The sequence below is a fragment of the Molossus molossus genome, unplaced genomic scaffold (genome assembly GCF_014108415.1).
Source record: "Molossus molossus isolate mMolMol1 unplaced genomic scaffold, mMolMol1.p scaffold_m16_p_5, whole genome shotgun sequence".
In the NCBI taxonomy this organism is placed as follows: Eukaryota; Metazoa; Chordata; class Mammalia; order Chiroptera; family Molossidae; genus Molossus; species Molossus molossus.
The window spans coordinates 87086365-87110444 of NW_023425388.1; the positions used below are offsets into that span (position 1 = coordinate 87086365).

Sequence of the window (24080 nt, forward strand, 5' to 3'; positions counted from 1 at the left end):
AAGCACAGTGGAAGAAGACTAACACATGTTAATCGTCAAAAAACTTCTATGTAAAATCAGAGGCCACTATTCTAGCTATCTTTAGTTCTTAGGACCCTGAACAATGGACAGGGACATCCTTCCCCAGCAAGGAACCACCTTTCAGAAGTGAGGGAAACATTCTCGAGTTTCTAACAACATTAGGATTAAACATTATTGGGTGGTTGGTAAAAGCTACATGACAGTCCCACTTATGCCTTCTTTTTACCATGGCTTTTCAATGGGATTACTCATCATCCAACGTGCCAGGAGTGGGGAATAAGCAGGACGTGAAGGTCATGAAATCCTGTACCACACATTCTGCCAGGAAGGCCCACTGATACCCAGCATCTCAGAAGAGCATCTCAAATTCTCTCCAGGGATGCTGTGAATAATACTTTCAAAATAACTGTGTTACCATAGTAATACGAGCCAGATGCATGTCAAGCTCTTTACATGTATTATCTTATTTAATCCTCACAATGCTAGTGAGAGGGAAGCAACACGGTCACTGTACCAGTGAGGAATCTGAGGTGCCAAGAGATGAGGGGACATAACCAATCTGAAGTCACACTGCTTAAAGTGGCAGGGCTGGGATTTGAACCCACAGAACCAGCGTGGTGGGAATGAACATGGTAGGTGTGTGTGTGCGTGTGTGCACGCACACAGCAAGACCAATCAGGTTACTTTTTATTCGCTATCATCTACTTGACACTGAACATCAGAGCCTCCGCCCTTTGTCCATGTGCCACACAGAGCTCAGTGCCTGAAATGTGTGGTGCCGCTCTAAAAATGGATCCTATTTTGCAGGGAAGTGGGGTGTGGCTGCTGAAGAACACATTTTTAGAGCACAATTTGGTTCAAATCCGGTTCTGACACTTGGATGACTCTTGCCAATTTGCTTTACCTCTCTGAGCCTTACTCTTCCATCTAGAAAATGGGAATAACAACTCCTGCCTTAAAGATCTGTTGTTGGAATCAAGCAAGAAAGGGTTTCTAAAGGGTTAGAGAAAAGGACAAATGGCATATCCGCTGACCATCTGACCCGACAGCCTGGCCTGGATTTCCCACACACCCTGGACACTCCACCACTCCCACACATGCTCACACTGCCCTTCTGTGAACCAGGCTCTGCCTGCAGCTTTGTGATGATCACACACAGTTTTGCATTTTATGTTACTGTTGTGAACTGGATATTTTACGCCCCCAAAATGTAAGCTTTAATAATGCAGAAATCATGTCTGTCCTTAAACCTCCACAATTTTTTGCATAACATCACACATCCATTCATCCACTTTTACTTCCATCCCTTCATTAAATAAGTGGTCCCTGAGCTCCAGCCCCTGCATGGGGCCTGCAACAGAGAGAGCACCCACTCCGACCACAACTATATGGCTACAAACCGCATGCAGGGGCTTGTAGAAGAACAGGTCTTAGATTGGGAGAGAGGGTGAAAGAGGCATCCTTGAGGACCTGGCGCACAGCTGACTTCAGAGCAACGAGTAAGAAATACAAGGCAAAGAGCGAGGGAGAACCTTGCAGAACCTGGCATGGCCTGAGCTAAGAGCTGAGTGGGACAGCACTCTGTATGCTGGAGCATGGGATGAACCATGTGAGTGAGGAGAAGACCCGTGAGTGAGGCGGCTGGAGAAGCAGAGGGAGTCGGACCACACGGGCCCCACAAGGGTTTGGATCCTACCTCAGTGCAGTGGGAAGCTTCTGAACAGAAGACTGACCAGCAGTACTTACGCAGTAAATATGATTTTAATTAAACTGCCAGGATCCATCCTGAGTATTATATAAGTGGGGGGAAGAATTCAAATACTTAGAAAGTAAAACTAGCACAGTCTCAGAGTTCATCTTGTTCCTATTGCCTACCACAGAGCTGCTATAATGTGACTTTCCATCAGCCGGGAACATGGTCACCAAGACTTTGGACTGAAAGCTAAACACCAACATTGACCGTAGACAGAACTTTATGCTTTGGTTAAAATCTACAATATTTCCCATCCTAATCCACTCCCCCTGCTACGGAAATGGCAACAGAAATGAATTGGTCATTCTTTCGGATGCTGGGGTTTACGACTCTTCTCCCAGAAAACCGAGCTCTTGTGGGTGGCACACTTCTTTTCTCCTCACCTGCTTCACAGGACGGAGAGAACCAACTGTTTTCCATCCACTGAATGCTGTCCAATTTGGGATCTCATTGGGCTCGAGTAGGATTTGTCGTCCCAAGAAATTAGATCCTTCATAAGCTATCCACCTATATGAAAGAAGAGACAGTGAAGGACTTCCAAACCACAGGCAACCCCTGTATCACACCACAGAGGGTTCATTCTTCAACACCTAGCTTCGTGTGTGTGTGTGTTTATTGATACACACACACACACACACACACACACACACACACACACACACACACACACATATTTTTTCCAGAGAGGAAGGGGGAGAGAGAGAGAGGAAGATTGATGACAAACACTGGCTGCCTCCTGCACACCCCCTACCAGGGATCAAGCCTGCAACCCAGGCATGTGCCCTGACCAGGAATCAAACCAGTGACCTCTTGGTGCATGGGTTGATGCTCAACCACTGAACCACACCTGTTGGGTACTTTGTAGATACTTTTAAGGAAAAAGCATAATTTTATTTTTTTAACCGAAAAAGCAGGGATGACTAAGAAAAAGCCTGCTGGACTGGGGCTCAGAAGTTTTGGTTTCCAGTTAGGATTTAAAAAAAAAAATTCCAAACCAAGGTTCCCTCCAGCTCTAAGACTGTGTTCCTTTGAGAATACAAATCATTGTGCATAACATTTTAACTTTCAAAGACAGACCCCCACTATCAACAGCTAGTTTACTCGTAGGCTCCTCATCACAGGCCCTGCAGGGCCTCCCCAGCTCTCCATGTCCTCTGAGGACACTGACCATCATGCACAGAAACCCCATCCCACCCTTACTTTAAGGCCTGGCTCCTGCACGAATCCTCAACACCCTGGGGCCTCGACGCGGGCCAGGGGAAGCTGCAGCCTGGCAAGGGGCTGCCAGGTGTGTGCTGGAGTCGACATTCAGGGAACAGCCATTCCTTTATGGATTCACACTGGCTGTTTTTCCACAACAATGACCAGTTGAACATCTGTGACAGCGATGACTCACAGACTGAGAAGATCCCCTGGGCCTTCACAGACAAGGTCTGCCACGCCCTGCTTTAGGTGGCTATCAAGCTGGACAGCTAAAGAGAATAGGCCTGGATGGCCAAGAGAACCTGAAATTCTCAAGAGGTCAAGGTCACCTCAAACAGCACTTTCAAGAAGTACATGTGGAAGACAAGGGGGCTGCTTTGGTTGGTTCCCACTGAGTACCTGCTCCCCGAACTGAGATCAGGCTACATCACGGACGATGCCTCATGACCATGGAGAGGCTCATCCACATCTCCAGCTCTGCAGGTGCCTTAAAAAGGCAGGGACGTTTCAGTTACAAAACCCAGGCGAGACTTTAATAAACCACCTCACTGTATGCCAATCTGAATGCACTGCAGGCAAAAAGCTGTGAGAGACGGTGCACTAAAGCACGGCCCTCATCACTATCACCCATCAGAGATACGGAATAACATGGGATTCACCAAAACCAAACAGAGCCTGCCCGAGGGCAGCTGGCTGGATGAGCACCAGGTAGCCCTGTACCAGCCAGCTCTAGCCAGGGGGCCCTTCAGACAGCCTTCCTTACGCCTTACTCTAGCGCCAGTCTCTCAGAGCCTTGACAACAGTGACAGCAGGTGCACAACAAAAGAAATAAGCAAGCCAGGGTAAAATGGCACCAGCTTTCTACAAAAGAGTGAAGTGAGATGGTGCGCAGCCTTCAGAGATAAGTCAGTAAATACCAGTTCCACTCAGGAACGTAAAGAAAAGAAATGCATAAGAATGCTGTGAAATGTATAAAAACCCGGGGGCAGGGAATTCAGTTCAGCCTTAAATAACATACTGGAAAACAATATGAGGATTATTACACTTGGAGTAAATTAATTTACGGTTAATGAACACCAAACCATGTGAAGTGCTTTGCAGAAAAAAATGTAAACTGCTATTACATGTGAATAATACAAAAGTCATTCATTATAACAGTTGACAATTTTCACATCAATTTATATTCTTGGCTTTCTCTTTCATTATCCCCAGATAGTTAAACATGCAGAGTTGATTATCACACAATTTAAAAGTCATAACAAATAAAAACAGTCCTCTTCCGTATTAGTCACCGAGGGCTGTGTGTTCTTTTAGTGTGGACTCTCGGTCCCAGACACCAGCCGCACGGAGGAGGGCAGGTCAGGTGCTGCTCTTCAGAGGCCCGAGAGCAGACTTCTAGGGAGAAAGTGAGCCTTAGCTTCACAGCCCCCCATCTGCAAGGCCCCCCATCTGCAAGGCCCCCCATCTGCAAGGCACCCCCATCCGCAAGGCCCCCACCTGCAAGGACCCCCATCCACAAGGACCCCATCTGCAAGGCCCCCCCATCCGCAAGGCCCCCATCTGCAAGGCACCCATCTGCAAGGCCCCCCCCCATCCGCAAGGCCCCCATCTGCAAGGCACCCCCATCTGCAAGGTACCCCATCTTCAAGGCCCCCATCTGCAAGGACCCCCATCTGCAAGGACCCCCATCTGCAAGGCCCCCCCATCTGCAAGGCCCCCCATCTGCAAGGCCCCCCATCTGCAAGGCCCCCATCTGCAAGGCCCCCCCATCTGCAAGGCCCCCATCTGCAAGGCCCCCAACTGCAAGGCCCCCCCATCTGCAAGGCCCCCCATCTGCAAGGCCCCCCATCTGCAAGGCCCCCCCATCTGCAAGGACCCCCATCTGCAAGGACCCCCATCTGCAAGGACCCCCATCTGCAAGGACCCCATCTGCAAGGCCCCTTACCATTGTGTTCAAAGTAAATATGCACAGTTCACACCTAATTCATGTGTCCTTAATTTTTTTTTTTTTCTTTTCTTATGGTGGTCTCTCCAGACTGTAAAGAGCAGATCCCGGACAGCCAGGGTCCACACTGACTGACACCACCTGAATGAGCAGCAACGCTAGCAGACAGGCTGTCAAATGAGGGTCCTCACAGCTCAGAAATAAGTGCCTGGAGCAAACAGCTCTAGAGCACAAGATGTCAAATCAAACCATGCAAAACACTATTAGTCTTACAAATACTTGCTTGTCTTAAGCAGCCAATGGTCTCAACCCAAGCTGCTTATTTAATAAAATTTTTTCTGAAAGGAAAGTGGGCCAATGGTTTGGTCGTCTGGTCGACCTGCTCTGAGACATGCTCTGAACACAAGGCAGCCCTTCTCTCCCAATGGGCTCTTTCCCCAGGAGGCACGGTCCAGTCTTCTCTTATTTGAACAGAAACTATTATTAGTATATTGAGAAAGAAAAGGAGTAAGATTACCATCATATCAAAAACCAACAGCAGGGGGGGAATGAAGAGCAACTTTGCGACTGTCCTAAAACAGTGGCTGAGCCAGGCTGATCCTCTCCCCCGAACTTACAGTCCACTTTTTATCCATACAGACTGGGTGTAGAAGTGCAGGTCCTTGTTCAGAACGGAGTTCACAGCCTCTTCCAGATGTAACTCTCTTCCCTCACAGTGCTCCAGGGCAAAAAGGCTGATGGAGGGCTCTTCAAAGACCTGGCGGCAGGAGGAAGAGGAAGTGTCAGCAGGGGGTCCGCCACATCCCAGGTAGTGTGGGGCCCTGGCTCCACCTATTCTCCAATACATCGAGCTCTTCGCTCTACCCTCTGAATATGTTATAGTCAGAAATGCACCAGTGAGATTTGGTTCCATTAATTTTTATTCACTTCTTAAAAATTAAAATAGAAGTTTCAGGGAAAAACGGGTGGCATGCTCATTTCCCAGAAGGCCACATGAGCAGCCACCGAGAGTGCAGACTGTATGGCTCTAGGCCCTTAGAAACATTCCTAGGAAGGAGAAGAAGGCATTAAAAAAAAAAAAAAAAGTGTCATCAATGTTTTACAGAGAGATAGAAACATCAATGTGACAGAGAAACATAGATTGGCTGCCTCCTGCACGCCCCCTACTAGGGATTGAGCCTGCATGTGCCCTGACCAGGAATCGAACTGGGACCTCTCAGTCCATGGGACGGCACTCCATCCACTGAGCCACACCAGCCGGGCAAAAGAAGGCATTTTTAATTTAACAATAACAAGCCAGAATGCACAGGGACGGGGTGATTTAGTATTCCCCTAAACCCTTCATATTAGACAAGAACAGAATCAATATTACTCTTTTTCACTCCTCAGTATACGCAAGACACCATGCCAGGAGACTTTTGAAGGGTGAGAAATCAAATTAATTATGATCTCTTTCATGGTAGATATTTAAAGTCTCTTGTGAGCCAAACATCGTTTTCTCTATCTTCTGTGTGGAGTATATTCAATATTCATTTGTTAAGGCAGATTAACTCTTGTTTTTCAAATTTTTGAAACCTTAGGACAAGTCCTGGTGAGGATGTGGAGAAAAGGGAACCCTGTACACTGTTGGGGGAATATAAATTAGTGTAACCACTAAGGGGAAAGTCTGGAGATTCCTCAAAACTTTAAAAACAGAGCTGCCATATGATTCAGTAATTCCACTTCCGGGTATTTACCTGATGAAAACAAAACCACTAACTGGAAAAGACATCGGCACCACTATGTTCACTGCTGCATTCCTAGTAATAGCCAAGATATGGAAGCCACCAGGATGTCCATCGTTAGATGAATGGATCAAGGAAATGTGATACACAGAAATAGTTTTCAGCAAAAGAAAGTAATGAAACTTGCCATTTGCGACAATATGGATGGACCTAGAGGGTATTATGCCAAGAGAAATAAGTCAGACAGAGAACAAATACCATATGATCCACTTATATGTGGAATATAAATAAAATAAAGGAACAAAAAAAAGAGAAACAGACTCACAGATATAGAGAACAAGCTGATGTCTGCCCAAGAGGGGTGGTGGGGGCATGACTAAAAATAAACAGGAAATTAAGTAAAAAAAAGTGAAATATAAGCTAACAGGCCCGCTCCACACACGGGCGGTGGCTCACGGCAGGAAGCCGCTGAGGAAGGTGCTCGGCGGGCGGGCTGACTCGGACAGCACTCTCAGCACGCCTTGTTGGAACAGGGGCACCTGTGAACGAGGGACCAGCCCTGCCCAGGAGCCCCCAGTCAGAGACCTACCTCTGGGGAAAATTTTTTTGATGAAGAGAAATAAAAGAGTTTGACCTGAGGTGATGAGGAAACATAAAAGCAGACACAGAAGAAATCACATCCAGGCACCAGGCTGTGTCCAAGGCATTCCTAACTAGTAGCTATGTCAGGACAACTGCAGGTGCTGCGACCTGGTCCAGGCAGGAGAGGACACGCCCCGTGCGAGTCCTCAGTGGAGGCTGGATTCGAGCAGGAAGGAGCAGGAATCGAGGACGTTTCCTGGATGTGGTGGCGTGTGAGCCTGTCGAGAGGCTGCAATGGATGTGGAGAGGCCAGGAGAGCGCAGAGGGAAGGCACCCTGTGTAAGGAAGGGAGACTGAAGTGCCATAGGACACAGTGTCACGTGCTCCCAGTTCGCTCCTGTCCACTGAGCTGCCTGCTTCTCCTCCAACGCTGACAGGGCAGAGGCCAGCTTACTGCTGCAGGACTGGGGACTTGGACTGGGCTGAGTATGTGACCCGGTACACGAGGAGCACAGCCCCCGCAGCAGGCACTGTGGAAGGTCAGTGAACGGTCAGCAAACAAAGAACTGACGCACAACTGACCTGCACATATACTTGCACAAGAGCAAAATGAATTATGAAAGCGTTCTTCCTCGCAAACGTGTTAGGAACAACAAAGGATCGTGAAGGAGTTCCACGTCCATCAAGAGGGACTGCTTACATAAATACGGTACACTCACTGGGGAATTCTATACAGCTGTGAAAAACAAGGAGATCTTTGTGAAGGATATCTAAAACTTATTCTTTAGAAGCACATACTAAGTGAAGAATAGTGTGGAATAGCACACTTCCTATGCTACCATGACAAAAGGAAGGGAATTTCATACACATGCACACACATATACAGAGTATAGCAAAAGTGTGTTTACATTTGTGAGTATGCAAAAACAGTTTATTCTTGTATTTTTATTTATTTATTATTGTATATTTTCCATACAAACAACTAAACCTACTTTTGCACCGCCCTGTATGTGTGCTTGTATACATATTACAAATGTTCTTCAAAAGATAAATAGGAAGCTAAGCATGACTACCCTTCAGTAGGACAAGATCTGAGAGGATAAAGGGCACAAGTAGGAGCCAAGTTGTTTACTACATGCCTTTTGATTTTTGAATCATGAGAACATATTGTTTATTCAAAAATTTAAATTGGTAATTATTACACATGTTTGCATATATAGATGTGTTTGTGTGTTACTTATAAAAAAAGGTCATCAGGAACTGTATCTGGCGACAACGTGCAGCGTGGAGAAAGGAGAGCGTGGAAGTAGAAGTAGCAGCACACGACGGGGGGGGGGGGGGGTCCAGGTCAAAGACAGAGAACAGACCCACCTGCCGGTGGGGGTGGGGGTGGAAGGTGAGGACGGCCGAGTAAGGGACGGGGTAAAACGACCGACAAGTGGAAGGGGTGAGTGAGGACAAGGGGCGAGGAGTGTGAAGAAAGGTGGCTGGGGGCAAGGTGGCATGACTTGTCATGTCCAAGGAAACCTGGAGGGGAAACATGCTTGGAAGCTAAGAACTTATACGTAGACGTGGACATTTTGACATTGAGATAGAGGTGGGATAATCTCTTTTTTTAAAAATCCTTACCTGAGGATGTTTTCCCATTTATCTTCAGATAGAGTGGGAGAGAAGGGTAGAGAGAGAGAGAGAGAGGAGAGAGAAAGCGAGAAACAATGACATGAGAGAGACACATTGACTGGCCGCCTCCCGCACGACCCTGACCAGGGCTGGGGATGGAACCGCAACCCAGCTCTGGGAGCCGCCACTAACGCTGAGCCAAACTGGCCAGGGTGAGGCGGGATCATCTTAACAGAGGTGTTCAGCAAACCCTGGTCCTTCTGATCTGGAGTTCAGGGGAAAAGCAAGTGTGGAGTTGGTGAGTCTGGGAACCCTAGAACCTGGGTGACAACTGGGGCCAGTCGTGGGTGGACTGGGAGTGGAAGGACGGAACTGCACTGACTGGATACAAAGATGGTGGCAGCCCTGCTTGGCTCAGCAGTGAAAGCATCGGCCTGCAGACAAAAGGGTCTCGGGTTCGATTGCCGGTCATGGGCACATACGTGGGGTATGGGTTCGATTCTCTGGGGTTGTGCAGGAGGCAACCAATCGATGTGTCTCTCTCACATCGATGTTTCTCTCCCTCCCTTCCACTCTATCTGAAAATCAATGGAAAAATATCCTCCAATGAGGATTAACCAAAACAAACAAACAACAACAAAAGACGGTGCTGAAGCCAGATGGCCTGTGGAGCTGACTGACATGGCCTCAGGGAGCCGAAAGAGGAAAGGTTGTGGAAAAGGGAAAACTTAAGTATCAAATAGTTCTGCTACCTTGAGGAAGAGGGAGTGTGAGGCGGTCTGGGTTTGGCCAGTAGGAAGCAGCTGGTAGGTAACCTGCCCACGACTGTCCGAGCAGTTTGTTGGAGACGGCGCGTGGCATCGAGGTCGCAAGGGCAGAGGAGTGAGTGGGGAGAAAATGCACATGGGTGACCAGTCTATTTACCAGAAACAGTTTGAGAAGGAGGGAGATGAGCTAGTGCCTGTAGGCAGGCCTGTGAGCACTGTGGAAGGTGGCAGGGCGCAGAAAGGAGCTGAGCAAGGCAAGAGGGGTGGTTCCAGGGAAGGAGTGAGGGGTCCAATGCATCAGTCCAGAGCCTCTGATGGGAGTCAGGCCATGAATAAAAAGATGAAAAAAGAATGCCAAGAAATTTTCAGGTTTCAAAAACAAGTAAGTATATGAGTTATTTTCTCTCTCTGTTACTTGGCAAAGGTTACCTTCTGACCAGGAAAGGTATGGAGCACTGCCCACAGAACTTTCTGCAGGGGAGAAATGCTGCCATATGTAGCTGCCGGCCACATGCGGCTACTGGGCATCTGGCTCCTGTGACCAAGGGACTGAGTTCGTTTTGTCAATTCATTCAAATTTAAAGAACCACATGTGGCCAGTGCTAGGGTACTGAATAGTGCAGACCTAGGGATCGGAGAGAATGGGAGAGAATGTACTGAGCACGGTGCACAGGGAGACAGCAAGCTAGGAGAGAAAAGGTACCAAGAACACAGATGTCCCTCAGTAAACGCCATCAACCAGGTCAGAAATAGAAATTCATCTCCAGTCACTGAGTGACTGCAGGCAAGACTAGGCAGCTCTTCTGCTATCTGAAAAATAAAAGCTGGAAGCACCCCAACAAGTGTACAGAACAAATGCACTCACAGGAGTCGGAACAGCAACAGGCCAGATGTGCAGCAAACTCAACGTTACCCACTGAAACTGCTGACTGGAAACCAACGGGCCATCATTATCCAGAGATAAGCTTCTGGCTTTATTGTTGAACTCTGTCTACATCTTCACCCTTAAGCTTTTAAAAAAGCATTTCAGCTTAGCTCGTCACACTCTATTACTTGTTGAGTTACTCATTTGTAAGGAAGGGCAGACAGGCAAGCAGCCTGGACAGGGCTCACAACCGACCATCAGCACCTGCCCTAGCAGAGCGGGCTGTGGTAAGAGCCGCAGGCACCTACGTTACAAGCAGTAATGGCTAACATTTAATAGTATGCCTGTTTTAAATCGCAGGGAGGAAAAAAATTAGGAGATTATGAAAATGTGATTTAAATACTAAGCATTATTCTAAGAAAAACAGTACCTGTGTACATTTCCCTCTTCCTTTTGCAGAATGCCCACAAAGACATTTTTTTAAAGGCTGGCATTACCGCCCTGGCCGGTTTGGCTCAGCGGTTAGAGCATCCGCCTGCGGTCTGGAGAGACCTGGGTTCGGTTCCCGCTAAGGGCATGTACCTAGGTTGCAGTTTGTCCCCGGCCCTGGTTGGTCGTGCGGGTGGCAGCCACTCGATGTGTCCCTTTCACATCGATGTTTCCCTCTCTCTCTCCCCCTCTCTCTCCCTCCCACTCTATCTGTACAAAAAATGGAAAAATGTCCTCGGGTGAGGAAAATAAATAAATAAATAAATAAATAAATAAATAAATAAATGCTGGCATTACCCCTCAAATGCCATTGAATCATTCACAAACTCAAAGATGACATAGCAATCCTACACCTGGACATTTATCTTAAGGAAACAATGGAAAGTTTAATGGAGGGGGAATCACAATAAGATAGTTTTAAAATGACAATGCAGGCAGTTTGAGAAAGAACTGCGGAAAATGACTGAGATGATAGTTTTATGAGCTTATATAAAACAGTAAGGCTGCACGAAGAAACCCTTGTACAAAGGTGCAAAGAACAAAACCAATAGCATTAAGCAAGGGTAAAGTATGACTGGCTGGCTGATGCAGACAGATACTCCACTCTCCATTATTATTTAAAAAAAAATTTTTTTTCTTTATTGCTTTTAGAGAGAGAGAAAGGGAGAGGGAGACAAAGACAGAAACATTGATGAGAAAGAACATCGATTGGCCGCCTCCTGCATGCCTCCCACAGAGGATCGGGCCCACAATCTGGGCATGTGCCCTGACCGGGGATCGAACTGGCAACTTCTTGGTGCATGGGTTACCACTCAACCACTAAGCCACACCGGCCGGGCTCCACCCTCCATTATTAACAACAAGATATCAGCGCATAGTCCAATCTTTCAAACTTCTTTCATTTGAGAACATCTACTGTTTCTAAGCTTAAGGTCATCTCCCCCCACCCAGAAGTGTGACATATATTGAACTTGATTTTAAACTATTTAAATTGTTTTAATTTAGATGGTCTTAATTTAGAGGTATACTTAAATTTATAACTATACTTCATTTATAAATGTGCTTGAAGGTTAGGGAATCATAAGGTCACCGTAAGTGCGAATGTGAGCCAGAAGGTGCGCTGGTTAACAGGCAGTCCTTCAGAAATGAAGAGTGCTGAAGAACTATTTTAAAATCATATTTTTCTGATACATTTTCAAACACAAAAGTAGGAAGAGATATAAACTATTAATAGTATTCAACACTGAAGATGACATAGTACTCTAAACTATCCAAGGACAAGAGAAACCACCAGAATTTAATTACAATTTGAGCTCTACAAATCTCTTGGCCTCAGTCCATGCCAACTTAGAAAACAGCCAACCACTCGGGGCCAAAGACTCTTCTTAGGTGTCAGCAGTCACAGGACATTCCTCCTGGGTCAAGTCTGAGCCATGCAAAGAGGATACAGTTTCTAAAGGGTGGATGTGGTTAAGCAAGAAAAATACTTGAACAAATTTTATAAATGAAATTGCAATAAGAAAAAAAGAAAAAACCCTTGTTACTCCTCCTCATCCCATAAACTAAACTAGTATTTAAAACGACAATAGTAATAATAATATATGCCACTTAATAATATGTGCCAGGCATCATCCATCCATCCACAATCCCTTGTCTATAGTTCTGAAATCCCAAAAGCTCTAACACCCCAATTATTTTTCCTAATTCATCTGGCAACAAAACTGGACCTGAATAAGTAGAAGACTATTTATAGTATTTATCCAATTTGTGTAGCTATAAATATATTTTGATACAGAAATAGAAACGTGTTTAGTTATGGGTGCTGCCCAAAACCTTTCTGGGAGTATTTTCTTATATGCCACAGACAAACTGTATTATTGTTTAAAATATAAAAAATTCCAACTCCCAAAATACATTTAGATAAGGGATTGCAGAACTGTATTCACTCATTTAATTCATACAACTTCCCTTCAGCATGGGTATCATTATCATGCCCACTTCACTGACGAAGAATCAAGACCCAGGTCACACACAGTAAGTGGAGGAGATGGCATTTGAATCCAGACAGTATGGATCCAGAACCTGTGTTCTTAATCTCTCTACTATGGTTCTAAGTAACAGTACTTGTATCATTTGGAATATTTCTCATTGGCAGGTGTGATATTATCTGAAGCACTTGACTTCATCTTGCGCAGCTGGGCTCTATGTGTGAGCCCAATTCTTACCCCCGTAGCTTAACAAACGAGTCTGCCCCCTGAATTTAAAGCTCTGAGGACTACATTTATGCCAACATTTCTTCAACATAATTAGATAAAAGTTTTAAATCTAAGTACTAATTTTTGACATTTAAAAACTACAGAGACTTGGACTTCGGCATTGTGTAGTTCTCCGAGTTTCAAATCACCGCTTGTATGATAAAGGTGCCGAAAGTAGCTCAGGGTTACAGTAGTTGTTTAGATTCCAGAAGTAACATGCTATAATATTTTACAACTATATAGCAACCGGCCCTAAGAGCCATAACTGTACAGCCCAACAGCATCATTTCACCCCCGTCTTTGCTAAATGAGCCATGGCTAAAAAACTGAGAGCACATGAACTGAATTCAAGGAAAGTTATCATAATGTATACTTCAAATACCATTCCATTCCAGAGAAATACCAAACAGTGTTCTGGAAAAAAAAAAAAAAGTTATGTGGCCTGTTTAAAACACTTTCAGCCTATCAAATCTTGATGTTGCACAACAGATTCTAATTATTGTCTATGTGCTTTACAATAGTGAATGCATCATCCTGTGCTAAAGGCTTAACATGCAATAGCTCATTTAATCGACATTTTATTAGAAGAGAGAGTTAAGGCTTAGAGCTGTCAGAAGCGTGCCCTGGTTACTCGGCTAACAAATGGGTCTGTCAGACTCCCAGACCAGACTCTAGGCCGTGGACTGTGACCCTCCACACACAGCCTCTCATTTGGCTTAGAAAATCAGTTTCATTGTAGCGCTATGTTTCTAACAGTCTTCCTTTTCCCTCTTTTTTTTAAAAAAAAGTTATGATACATTTCAAAAAGACTAAATAATATATAGATGATCATGTATCCAGCCCCTAAAAATAATACACTTTACTTTTACTATAGTTGTATAAAACTGTATAAATAAGTAAAACCTAACAAGTGTCGCTGAATTTTAATTCCCCTCTCTCCCTAGGGGTAACCACTATGCTGAAGTTGTGACTCTTTCCAGCTCACGTTTTTATACTTTACTAATGACTATGCATCCTTTGTTTTCAATTTCACAGAAATGTACCTTACTGGCCACATTTCTCTTGCTGCAACATCCTTTAGCAACACACGCAGCTCAGCTCCTCTCATTGTAACTACTGTGTTGCATTTCCTTATAGGGATGTGCTGCAGTTTGTTCCATCCATCAGCGGGGCAGCAAACACCCCTACTTTTCCTCCTCCATCATAACTGACGCTCCTTCCGCGGGCTGTGAATGAATAATCCCACCTCTCTGCCACTAAATCCTACCTTGGTGTTGTCAGATTTTCGAATGTTTGTATCTAAAATAAGGTCATGTGACCCAATGATGGTTTTAATTTGCATTTACTTTATCACTAGTGAGGTTTAGCACACTCTGAAAGTCCTCAGCCATTTTTTTTCTCTCTTCTATGAACTGCCTATTCATAGTCTGTCGAATTTGGAAACAGGTTTTTCTTTTTTCTCAACTGAATGGGAAAAGCTATTTTTATATTCTGTACACTAAACTTCTGCAGGTTAGAAGGGATGCAGATATCTTCTCCTAGTCTGTGGCTGTGGGAGGCCGAATAATTCATATTCTCTCACCCCACATCCTAATCCCTGAAACCTGTGGGTATGTTACTGGACATGGTCAAGGGACTTTGCAGATGTTATTAAGAGTTAAGAATCTTGAGGTGGAAATATTAGTCTGAATTATCCAAATAGGCCTAATACAAGGGTCAGAGATAGAAGACAGAGAGAAGTGAATGATGCACTTTGAAGAGGGCCTGGAGCCAAGGAATACTGGGGAGGGACCTCTAGAAACTGGCAAAGGTCTGGAGAGGGAGCCCCAGCAGCATCTTCCAGAAGGAATGCAGTCCTGCCCGCACCTTAACTTTACCCCAGTAAGACCCTTTCAGACTTCCGGCCTCCAGAGCTGGGAGGCGCTTGTGCTGTTAAACCACAGCTCGCACTCATCTGTAGCAGCAGCAACAGGACATGAACATGCTCACCTTTTGCTGACTTGTACATTTGTGATTGATCCATCCTACTTACTACAGCATCATCAGGGTGGCTTCCTGTGCTTTCTTCTAAGTTTTAAAGTTTGTTTTTCACATTTAGGCTGCCATTAATCCATCTGGAACTTATTTTTGTATTTGAAGTAAAGCAAGATTCTAAACAATCTTTTTCTTCCATGTAAAGGGCCAATTGTTTCAACAGCCCCATGGTAATGCTGTTTCTGTCATGTCCCAGTTCCACGACTGATGTGGGTCAATCTCCTGTGCTGTCCTGTTCCACTGCTGTCTGTGTCTCCGGTACCAGCACCCAGGATCTCGGTTATCAGCTGTATGATGAACTGTGTTTGGTAGGACATTTGATCCACCTATTGTTCTTAATATCTTGGCTAGCTTGGTCCCCTATTTTTTTCAAATTAATTTTAAGCTAAGCTTATCATGTTTTACTACCCTCTAAAAACAAAAGACAAAAGTTTCTGTGAGCATTCTGCCTGAAATTATATTAATTTGAGGGAAGACCACAACTTTACAATATTGAGTCTTTTCATCCTATAAAAATTTATATTCCTCCATCTTTTATGTCTCTCAATAAAGCTTTTATAATTTTCCCCATATAGGACTTACTTGCCTTGTATTAGATTTAATCCTAAGTATCCTATGGTTTGATATTTATCTTGCGCTCTGTCACTTTTAAAAAATTCATATTAACCCTAATAAAGGATCTGTCGTAGATAGGCTAGTAAGTATATGTGGGCTGGGCTGAAAATTTAATAGTAACCAAACTCTTCCAGCCTTTACACACTCACTGCTGCTTTCACTCTGTGCTTAGAGTCTTCTCTTCACAGCTCCTGCACTGAACGAACTGCCAGTGCCACCTTCTTAAGATCATTTATGTCATCACCGTCATAATTTCGCTTGAAGTTTTTTCTCAGCCCCTTGTTCTGACATTTATTTTGCTGTGCTGCTCACAGCTGCCAGGGCTGGATCATTATACTTCAAAGGAGGCCCATTTCCATGCCAAGCCACCATGGAGACACCAATGTGTGGACTGCTCCTCCCATGGAAACATGATAAAACAGGTTACCCCAAACACTGCTAGGCCAGTGCTAACACTTTTTATTTAGGTTTCCTACCCACCTCCAGCTCCCAACCTGCTGTTCTGGGGACAGTTCTACAGCAGAACCTTAATGAAAGCTCACACCAATGTACTCCCTCTGACCATGTCAGCCCTAAGGATGGATACATTCTTTTTCATTTCCACTTAGAAATATTCCCCAAATACTTATTTGCAACAAAGCTGGAGGCTGTCAAAGATTTAAAAATACTTGTCCTAACAGTTTATTTACATATGAGTTAACTGAGTCCAAAAACTTTGATTTGCCCAAGGTCACATTAGTGAGAAGCAAAATTATAAACCATGCTCCCAGCATTCTTCACTGTAGAAATACTGCAAATGACGTACCCAGGGACCTCTGGACTGTCACATGTCCGCACATATAAAAATCAGCCTGGAGCAAAGTGTCACCACAGACATACTGATATGTATAAAGATAAAATCTTAAGACTCCTCACAACTATACCATTATTTCTCTTCAGCAGTAAGTCACAGCATGTCGGGGAATGCCAGCTATACACAGGCAACACTCTCCGATTCTACAGTTTCAACTTTCATAAAAGCAAAATCAAAGGATTAGCTCATATATATGTAAGTCAACTCAAGGGGACAGAAACACTTCCCCGAAGGACCGCAGAGTTGCACTGGACTGGGCACAGGGCACGGCACCAGCAAATGCAGGGCAAGCGGCACATCAATCCCTCAGGGAGGACACAGGGGTGTGGATTACTTTGCAGCCTTTCAGACTTATCAATGATTGGAACAAATGACCAGACTGTGTTTTTTCTCTCTATCCATTACCCTTCCACAGACAGGAAGCCATCAGTAGCCACTTAGGCTTTCCAAGCTGGTGTCGAAATGGTCACTGAGAGAGACCAAGGATTCTATTTCTATTCTTGTTTTGCAGCCAAGACTCTATTCTTAGCCTGATACCAAGAATACTCTATCCAGGAATGCCCTGTGAAATAAGACCACATTGCTTAGTTTGGGATCAAAGATCCTGAATGGCCATCACCCCTGATGTTAACTCTGGCTGAAAGGTCTGAGTGACTCCTGCCACTGTGCACGGCTGTGACCACATGCTCCCAGGGAATCACCATAACCAGACATTTTGGAAACATCCCAGAGCCTCACTATTTCCTTTGCATAGACCCTGCTAACGGAACTGATGTCCCAGAGCAGTGATCCTGTTTTTCTCATGTTTAAAATTCTGAGTAAATATGATAGAAGGGAGAAACCACCTACTGTAAAATGTGGGCCTACAAGGTGACCTAGTTAATTCTGTACACTCCAGGCGGGAAAGCCCTAGTTCTCCCCAAAACAAAGTTTGAAATTCATACCAGTAATGGGCCATGACCTAAAGTAACACTGTAAACCCGAATAGCAGGAAAATGATATGATTTATCTAATAATAAAAGGATCAATTATTTTTCTTAAGTAGCTATAACAATTATAACCATGATATTAATAGCTCAACTTATCAAATGCTCACCATGCACTGGGCACTTTACAAGCATCATCTTATTTAATATCCCAGGGTCCTTATAAAGTCGTTATCTTTTACAGATGAGGAAATTAAACAACTCTGTCAATGTCACCCAAACTGGTTAAAGTATCAAATGGATTTAAACCTAGGCCTATGTTACTCTAGTTCCCGAGTTAGCATTCCTGCTCAAAAAAAAAAAAAAGGAAAATATCAATGTGACATTTTAGTTGAACTTCATGAGTGATTCTCAACTTTACACAATTAAATTAAATTAATTTATGCTCCCAGGGAATCACCATAACCAGACATTTTGAAAACATCCCACAATTAAATTATTCATATTTTTATATCTGCCCATGTATCGTTTCTTCCAACTTCCCATTCTCATTCATGGTAATTAAAGTGGACAAGAAAAGGTCTAACAATTATGCTTTCAGCAAAGCACTTACATAGTCAATAGGCTTGAGGGATCTGACTGCAGATGTCGGGCAGCCACAGGAAGTAAGGTCAGCATAGAGACCTTCTTCTAACACACACTGGTTATCGGAGACGTCCTCTTGGTAACCCAGGAGCCAGCTGCAAAGACAAGCCGTGAGACATTGTCAGGCTGCATCTGCTGGCAGTGTCGGCTCATCAGCACGCTGTGGGGACCGGGCAGGAGCACAGCGTAAAAGTTGTGTGAACACCCATCACCAGTTTAAAAAACACAGCTACCACTATCATGTATTGGCTGCTTACCACATGCCAGACATAGGCTAAATACTTCACATAGATTATTCCACTGTGTCCTCAAAAATTCCATGAGATGTATGGGGCAATGCTCTAACCACTGAACCACACTGGCCAAGGCATAAAACCATATTTCTATTTATAGGCAATACAGTGAAGGCTTAGAAGGTCAAATGGTTTGCCCAAGGTATCCCAACTTATCAATGATAGAACTGAAATTTGAAAGAAGACACATCTGCTTTAAGCAAAAGATATTAACTTCATTTATGCCTTCAAGAATAAAACTCTGAGATCAAATTACTATAGTGATTATTAAGGTCTTGAATATATTAGAAGTTTTTTTTGGGGGAAAATTGTATCCTTATTTAACAATGAGCTAGCCCTCTAGACTGGGTGGGTTAGAAGCTAGACTCCTATAATCATCCACCAGTGTATAAAATTTGTCACCTGCACACCTGGTAACTAATTAAAATGATAAAAAAGAAAGAAACCCTTTAGAATCTTTGATATTGAACTGTCTTCAATATAGCAACCATGAAAAGCTTGGTTAAGACTTCCCTTTTGTTTTTGTTTTTTTTATCCTCACCCGAGGATATTTTTCCATTTTTTGTACAGATAGAGTGGGAGGGAGAGAGAGGAAGGAGAGAGAGAGAAACATCGATGTGAAGGGACACATCGAGTGGCTGCCACCAGCACGACCAACCAGGGCCGGGGACAAACTGCAACCGAAGTACGTGCCCTTAGCGGGAACCGAACCCGGGTCTCTCCGGACCACAGGCCGACACTCTAACCACTGAGCCAAACTGGCCAGGGCAAGACTTCCCTTTTGAAAGGAGCCCAAGGGATCAGTGAACTAGCTGTTACTACTTCGGTTTCGGTGCGTTAAGTTCTAGTCCTGTATTTCTTTTCAAAAATTTTTTTTCTGTATTGATTTTAGAGAGAGAGGAGAGGGAGAGATAGAAATATCAATGAGAGAGAACATTGATTGGCTGCCTCCTGCATGCCCCCTACTGAGGATTAGGCCCATAACCTGGGCATATGCCCTGACTGGGAATTGATCCAGTGACCTCTTGGTGCATGGTTCGATGCTCAACCACTGAGCCACACTGGCTGGGCTAGTCCTGTATTTTAAGATCACCATAACTGTGCTTTGGCTAGACCAGGCTAACTTTGGAGAACCACAGAAATGCTCTGTGGCATTATAACTTACTACCACAACTTCTAGGTAATAAACATTTTATAGCCAACATTTATCAAAGGGTTTCATTGTGTCAGGCATGGAGTTAAGCCCTCCATGTGCATTCTTTATTTAGCCCTTATAAGAACTCTTTGAGGTAGGTACTATTATTATGCCTCCCTTACAGATAAGGAACCTGAGGCTCCCAGAGATAATCAGTATGCTTAAGGTTACAGAGCTGGGACATGATTGAAATGGGCTCAAATCCAGACCCTTCAAGCATTCCAGGTACTGAAGCAATCGCCATGGTGCTTGTATTCTTTTAACAAACTGGGTTTTGCATGTTTAAATGGTTTAAAGAAATTAAAAGAAGCATATTCATGGCAGCCATGGTGCCGGTGGCAGTGTGGAGCCGGGACACGCCTGCAGGGCTCACAAAGCTGATCCACGTTGCTGACTCCTGGTATGGAGGGTAAGGTGGGACATGCACAGCTGAGCAAATGCTGGCAGAGGAGAAGATGGGGAAGTATAAGGCTAGACTGGAGAATAAAGAGGGAAAATGAGACAAGTTGATGGTAAATCCTGGAAGAGTTTGAACATCTGACTGGTATAAGAGAATGACTGTGGGATTTAAAGCAGAGCAGTGAAAATGTTGAACTGAATTCTGGGGCAAATAAGTGGGCAATGATTGCTTTGTGGTAACCAATGGAAGTAATACTATACTGGAGTGGGGTTGATTAGGAGACTAAAGTTCCACAAATGGAAAATAAAAGACCCTAGTCTCCACTGGTTCAGGAGAGAACTGATGAATCAAAGGTATCTTGGAGAACAAATGAAGAGACTTTGATGAGTTATTAGGTAGATATGCCACTGAACTATATACTTAAAATAATTAAATGGTAAATTTCATGTTACATATATTTTACAACAAAAAATCAATACATAGAGAATACATACACACACACACACACACACACACAAAATTAGCTTTGAGAAATTATATACGGTTTTATATACTTGTGAGAAAGATCCAGTATGTTGCTGCAGCTGGAATATAGGATTTATTTATTTTTTTTATTTTTTATTTTATTTTTTTTATCCTCACCCGAGGACATTTTCCCATTTTTTGTACAGATAGAGTGGGAGGGAGGGAGAGGAAGGGAGGGAGAGAGAGAAACATCGACGTGAAGGGACACATCGAGTGGCTGCCACCCGCACAACCAACCAGGGCCGGGGACAAACTGCAACCGAAGTACGCGCCCTTAGCGGGAACCGAACCTGGGTCTCTCCAGACCGCAGGCCGACGCTCTAACCGCTGAGCCAAACTGGCCAGGGCTGGAATATAGGATTTAATAAGAAATGACCAAGCCATGCTGGGTCTGACTGGGGTGTGATCCCGGGGAAACCTAGCTCTGAACTAGTGATCCGCATCAGTGACATGAGGATGTGGGATGATAAATGCTCTAAACAAACAAAAAGATTTTTTAAAATTTAGGAATATCTTATCTAAACAAAAACACTAATTTTATAGCATTCTAATATGCTATACAATAAACATATAATATAAACATTCATAATATTTAGAAAATAATGTGATAGTAAGAAAAATAATCACCCAAATGCACCCAAAGTGGGCTAATCAGTATATTACACAATGACTCATAATACAAGTTGGAAAAGTTAATATAAGCTAATTAGCAGTTAATGAATAAAAACATTTTTTAAATTTTACTATGCAAGCAAAAAATAATACAGGTCAACTCTCTGTAAATTTGAAAGAAATTAATTTTAAACAATAGTAGAGAACACTCAATAAGCATACTTACCAACCCCGAAGAACTTTGAAAGAACGTGGAGTGAAGGAAGTCATATCAGAAATTCCTTTTGTAAAATCTACACATTCACCTTGGAACCCTGGTTTACTGAATGCTTTGAGCTAAAACAAACAAAAAACACCAACACAACAATTATACAGAAAAAAACTCTGACATTATCACAAAAGCAAGCCTTTAGCTTCATGTCCTTATAAAAAATTCAGTGACATAATAGACTCATGTTTTATCTATTATCAATTAATCCATGCTAAGGATAATATTTCCTAAAATTCATATTTTTTCCCTCACATGTTTTCAGGAATGTCAACATTTATTTACCATTTTCATCTATCTCTTGCAGAAAATACTGGGCACTGAAGCCCAGAAAACAATTCTACCTGTAAGAGTAAATCAGAATCCCTCCTCCACTAAAATGTGGCCCTGTCCATTGTATCAAACAGAATTACCCCGTCATGACACTAGAGGTATAAAATAATACGCAGTTTAGCACTAAACACAAAGGAGGCTTGGGTTAGTATGAGGAGTGGTTGGTATGCCTCTTCTTTCTCCAAGTCTTCCTTCCACAGTCAATAAAAGGCAGGAGGAGAGACCATGAGCGCACGCCCGTGGTGAGCTGCCTGTGAGGGCGGGGTAGCTGACGGTGCAGGTGATGGCGAGGGATCACTGGAAGATTCATGGTGAAGACAGATTCCTGTGTCATGCATTTCAGCACACAGGATTCAATTTACTGATAAGAATACCTTAAATGGGAAGCTTATATACAGCTACATTTAAATTTTAGTTCTTTCTGTCAAGAAAAATCCATGAAATCTCAACCATAATTCCCTTTAGATCAGAGATATAATGTTTGAAACTCTAATGACCTTGGATCTCTAATAGGTGGGAAAATATTAACGAGCCCTATAAATACTTAGTGATCCACCAGAGCCTTCAAATACCATGGCCCCCAGGTCCACCCTGCACTGTGCTGAGAATGCATCATAATGACCTGCCTGCAGCATCACCCTCTCCTGCTCACATGGTCGTGGTGCAAAAGGCTTCTTGGAGCATCGGACGCTTGTCTCCTTCATCTTCCCAGGGCCCTCCTAGAGGCTAAGCTCTCTGAGTTCTAAGGAAACTTTCTTGACTGTATCATTCTGCTTTAACCCTGCTTAATCTGATATCGAAGATCACTCAAAACCAGGGAGGTCAGAGAAGCAATGCCCCCTGACCAACTGCGGCTTCCACAACATGACTCCTATGGTGAACGCAGGCTGTACTCGGGCATTAAAACACCAAGGACTCCCTGACACACGGAGCTGTTACCCAGCAAGTTTCTACCACGGTCCTTAGTGCACCCAGAGGACAGCAACAAAAAGGAAGTCCAAAATGAGACAGACTTCTGGGACCATCTCCTGCATAAGGACAATTCTTAAATTCCTTGATAAGAGCATGTATTAGTGGATTTTCAGGCTATATGTTTTTTTGTTTTTTTTTTTTATCCTCACCCGAGGACATTTTTCCATTTTTTGTACAGACAGAGTGGGAGGGAGAGAGAGGAAGAGAGAGAGAGGGAAACATCGATGTGAAAGGGACACATCGAGTGGCTGCCACCCGCACAACCAACCAGGGCCGGGGACAAACTGCAACCGAGGTACGTGCCCTTAGCGGGAACCGAACCCGGGTCTCTCCGGACCGCAGGCAGACGCTCTAACCGCTGAGCCAAACCGGCCAGGGCCAGGCTATATGTTTTAACTTAAATGTTTAGACAACATGAGTCTGAAAGCAAATCACATTTAACTTCCAAAAATGTCATTTGCCCTACATGCAGATCTTATCTTAATTCACAATAGGACTTGGAAAAGCCACATGAGAACAGAGATCAATGATGGTTTCAGTCACTACTTGTATTCCCAGTTGGTTTAATTATTTTCATATTGTTGAGCTTAAGATTTATACTTCAACATTTCACCATAAAATGTCAAATCCTGGACAACTGACAATGCAAGTTAAACATACCTCAGATGATGTGTACAGTAGCCACCTCTACTTTTTAGTCTCAGTGTTCATGCCCCGAAGCATTAATTAAAACACACACACGCACGCACACACACACACACACACACACACACACACAATCTGCCATAAAGTATCTTTTTGATTTATGGGTTAAACTATTCTTTACCCAAACGAAAAAATGGCTTAATGTGGATCTCAGTTTATTTTCACCCTTAAAATGAGATTTGGTTCATCTAAAATTTGAACAACACTAGAAAAGTAACACTTGTAACACTTCATTCTGACTACCTTACAAATACCTCAGAATAGAACAATTCTCATAACCATGTTCTGAGGACAGTCATACTGAAACCAACACTTACAAATTACAATAATTAAACTGTGGTTTCTACTCTTGGTGAAATTAAGTCCTGTGAAATGCTGGCTGGATAACTATTCTGGTTTCCTTTCTAGATTAATGTAGAATAAATGTACAAAACAACTCGGATAGGTTGCTTAGAACATAGGCAAGTAGTCAGATAAACA

At 43.7% G+C, this 24080-nt stretch overlaps 1 protein-coding gene across 1 annotated transcript in view; it reads right to left on the minus strand.

The window, feature by feature from the left end:
• Positions 1 to 24080, minus strand: part of CRYBG3 (crystallin beta-gamma domain containing 3) — a 127000-nt gene that overhangs the window by 5372 nt on the left and 97548 nt on the right. The window contains exons 16-19 of the mRNA XM_036242825.1: positions 21549 to 21658; positions 18266 to 18392; positions 5540 to 5679; positions 2158 to 2281 (exon numbers count right to left, since the gene is read on the minus strand). Of these exons, the coding sequence (XP_036098718.1) occupies positions 2158 to 2281; positions 5540 to 5679; positions 18266 to 18392; positions 21549 to 21658 (501 nt within the window). The remainder of the gene's footprint in view (positions 1 to 2157; positions 2282 to 5539; positions 5680 to 18265; positions 18393 to 21548; positions 21659 to 24080) is intronic.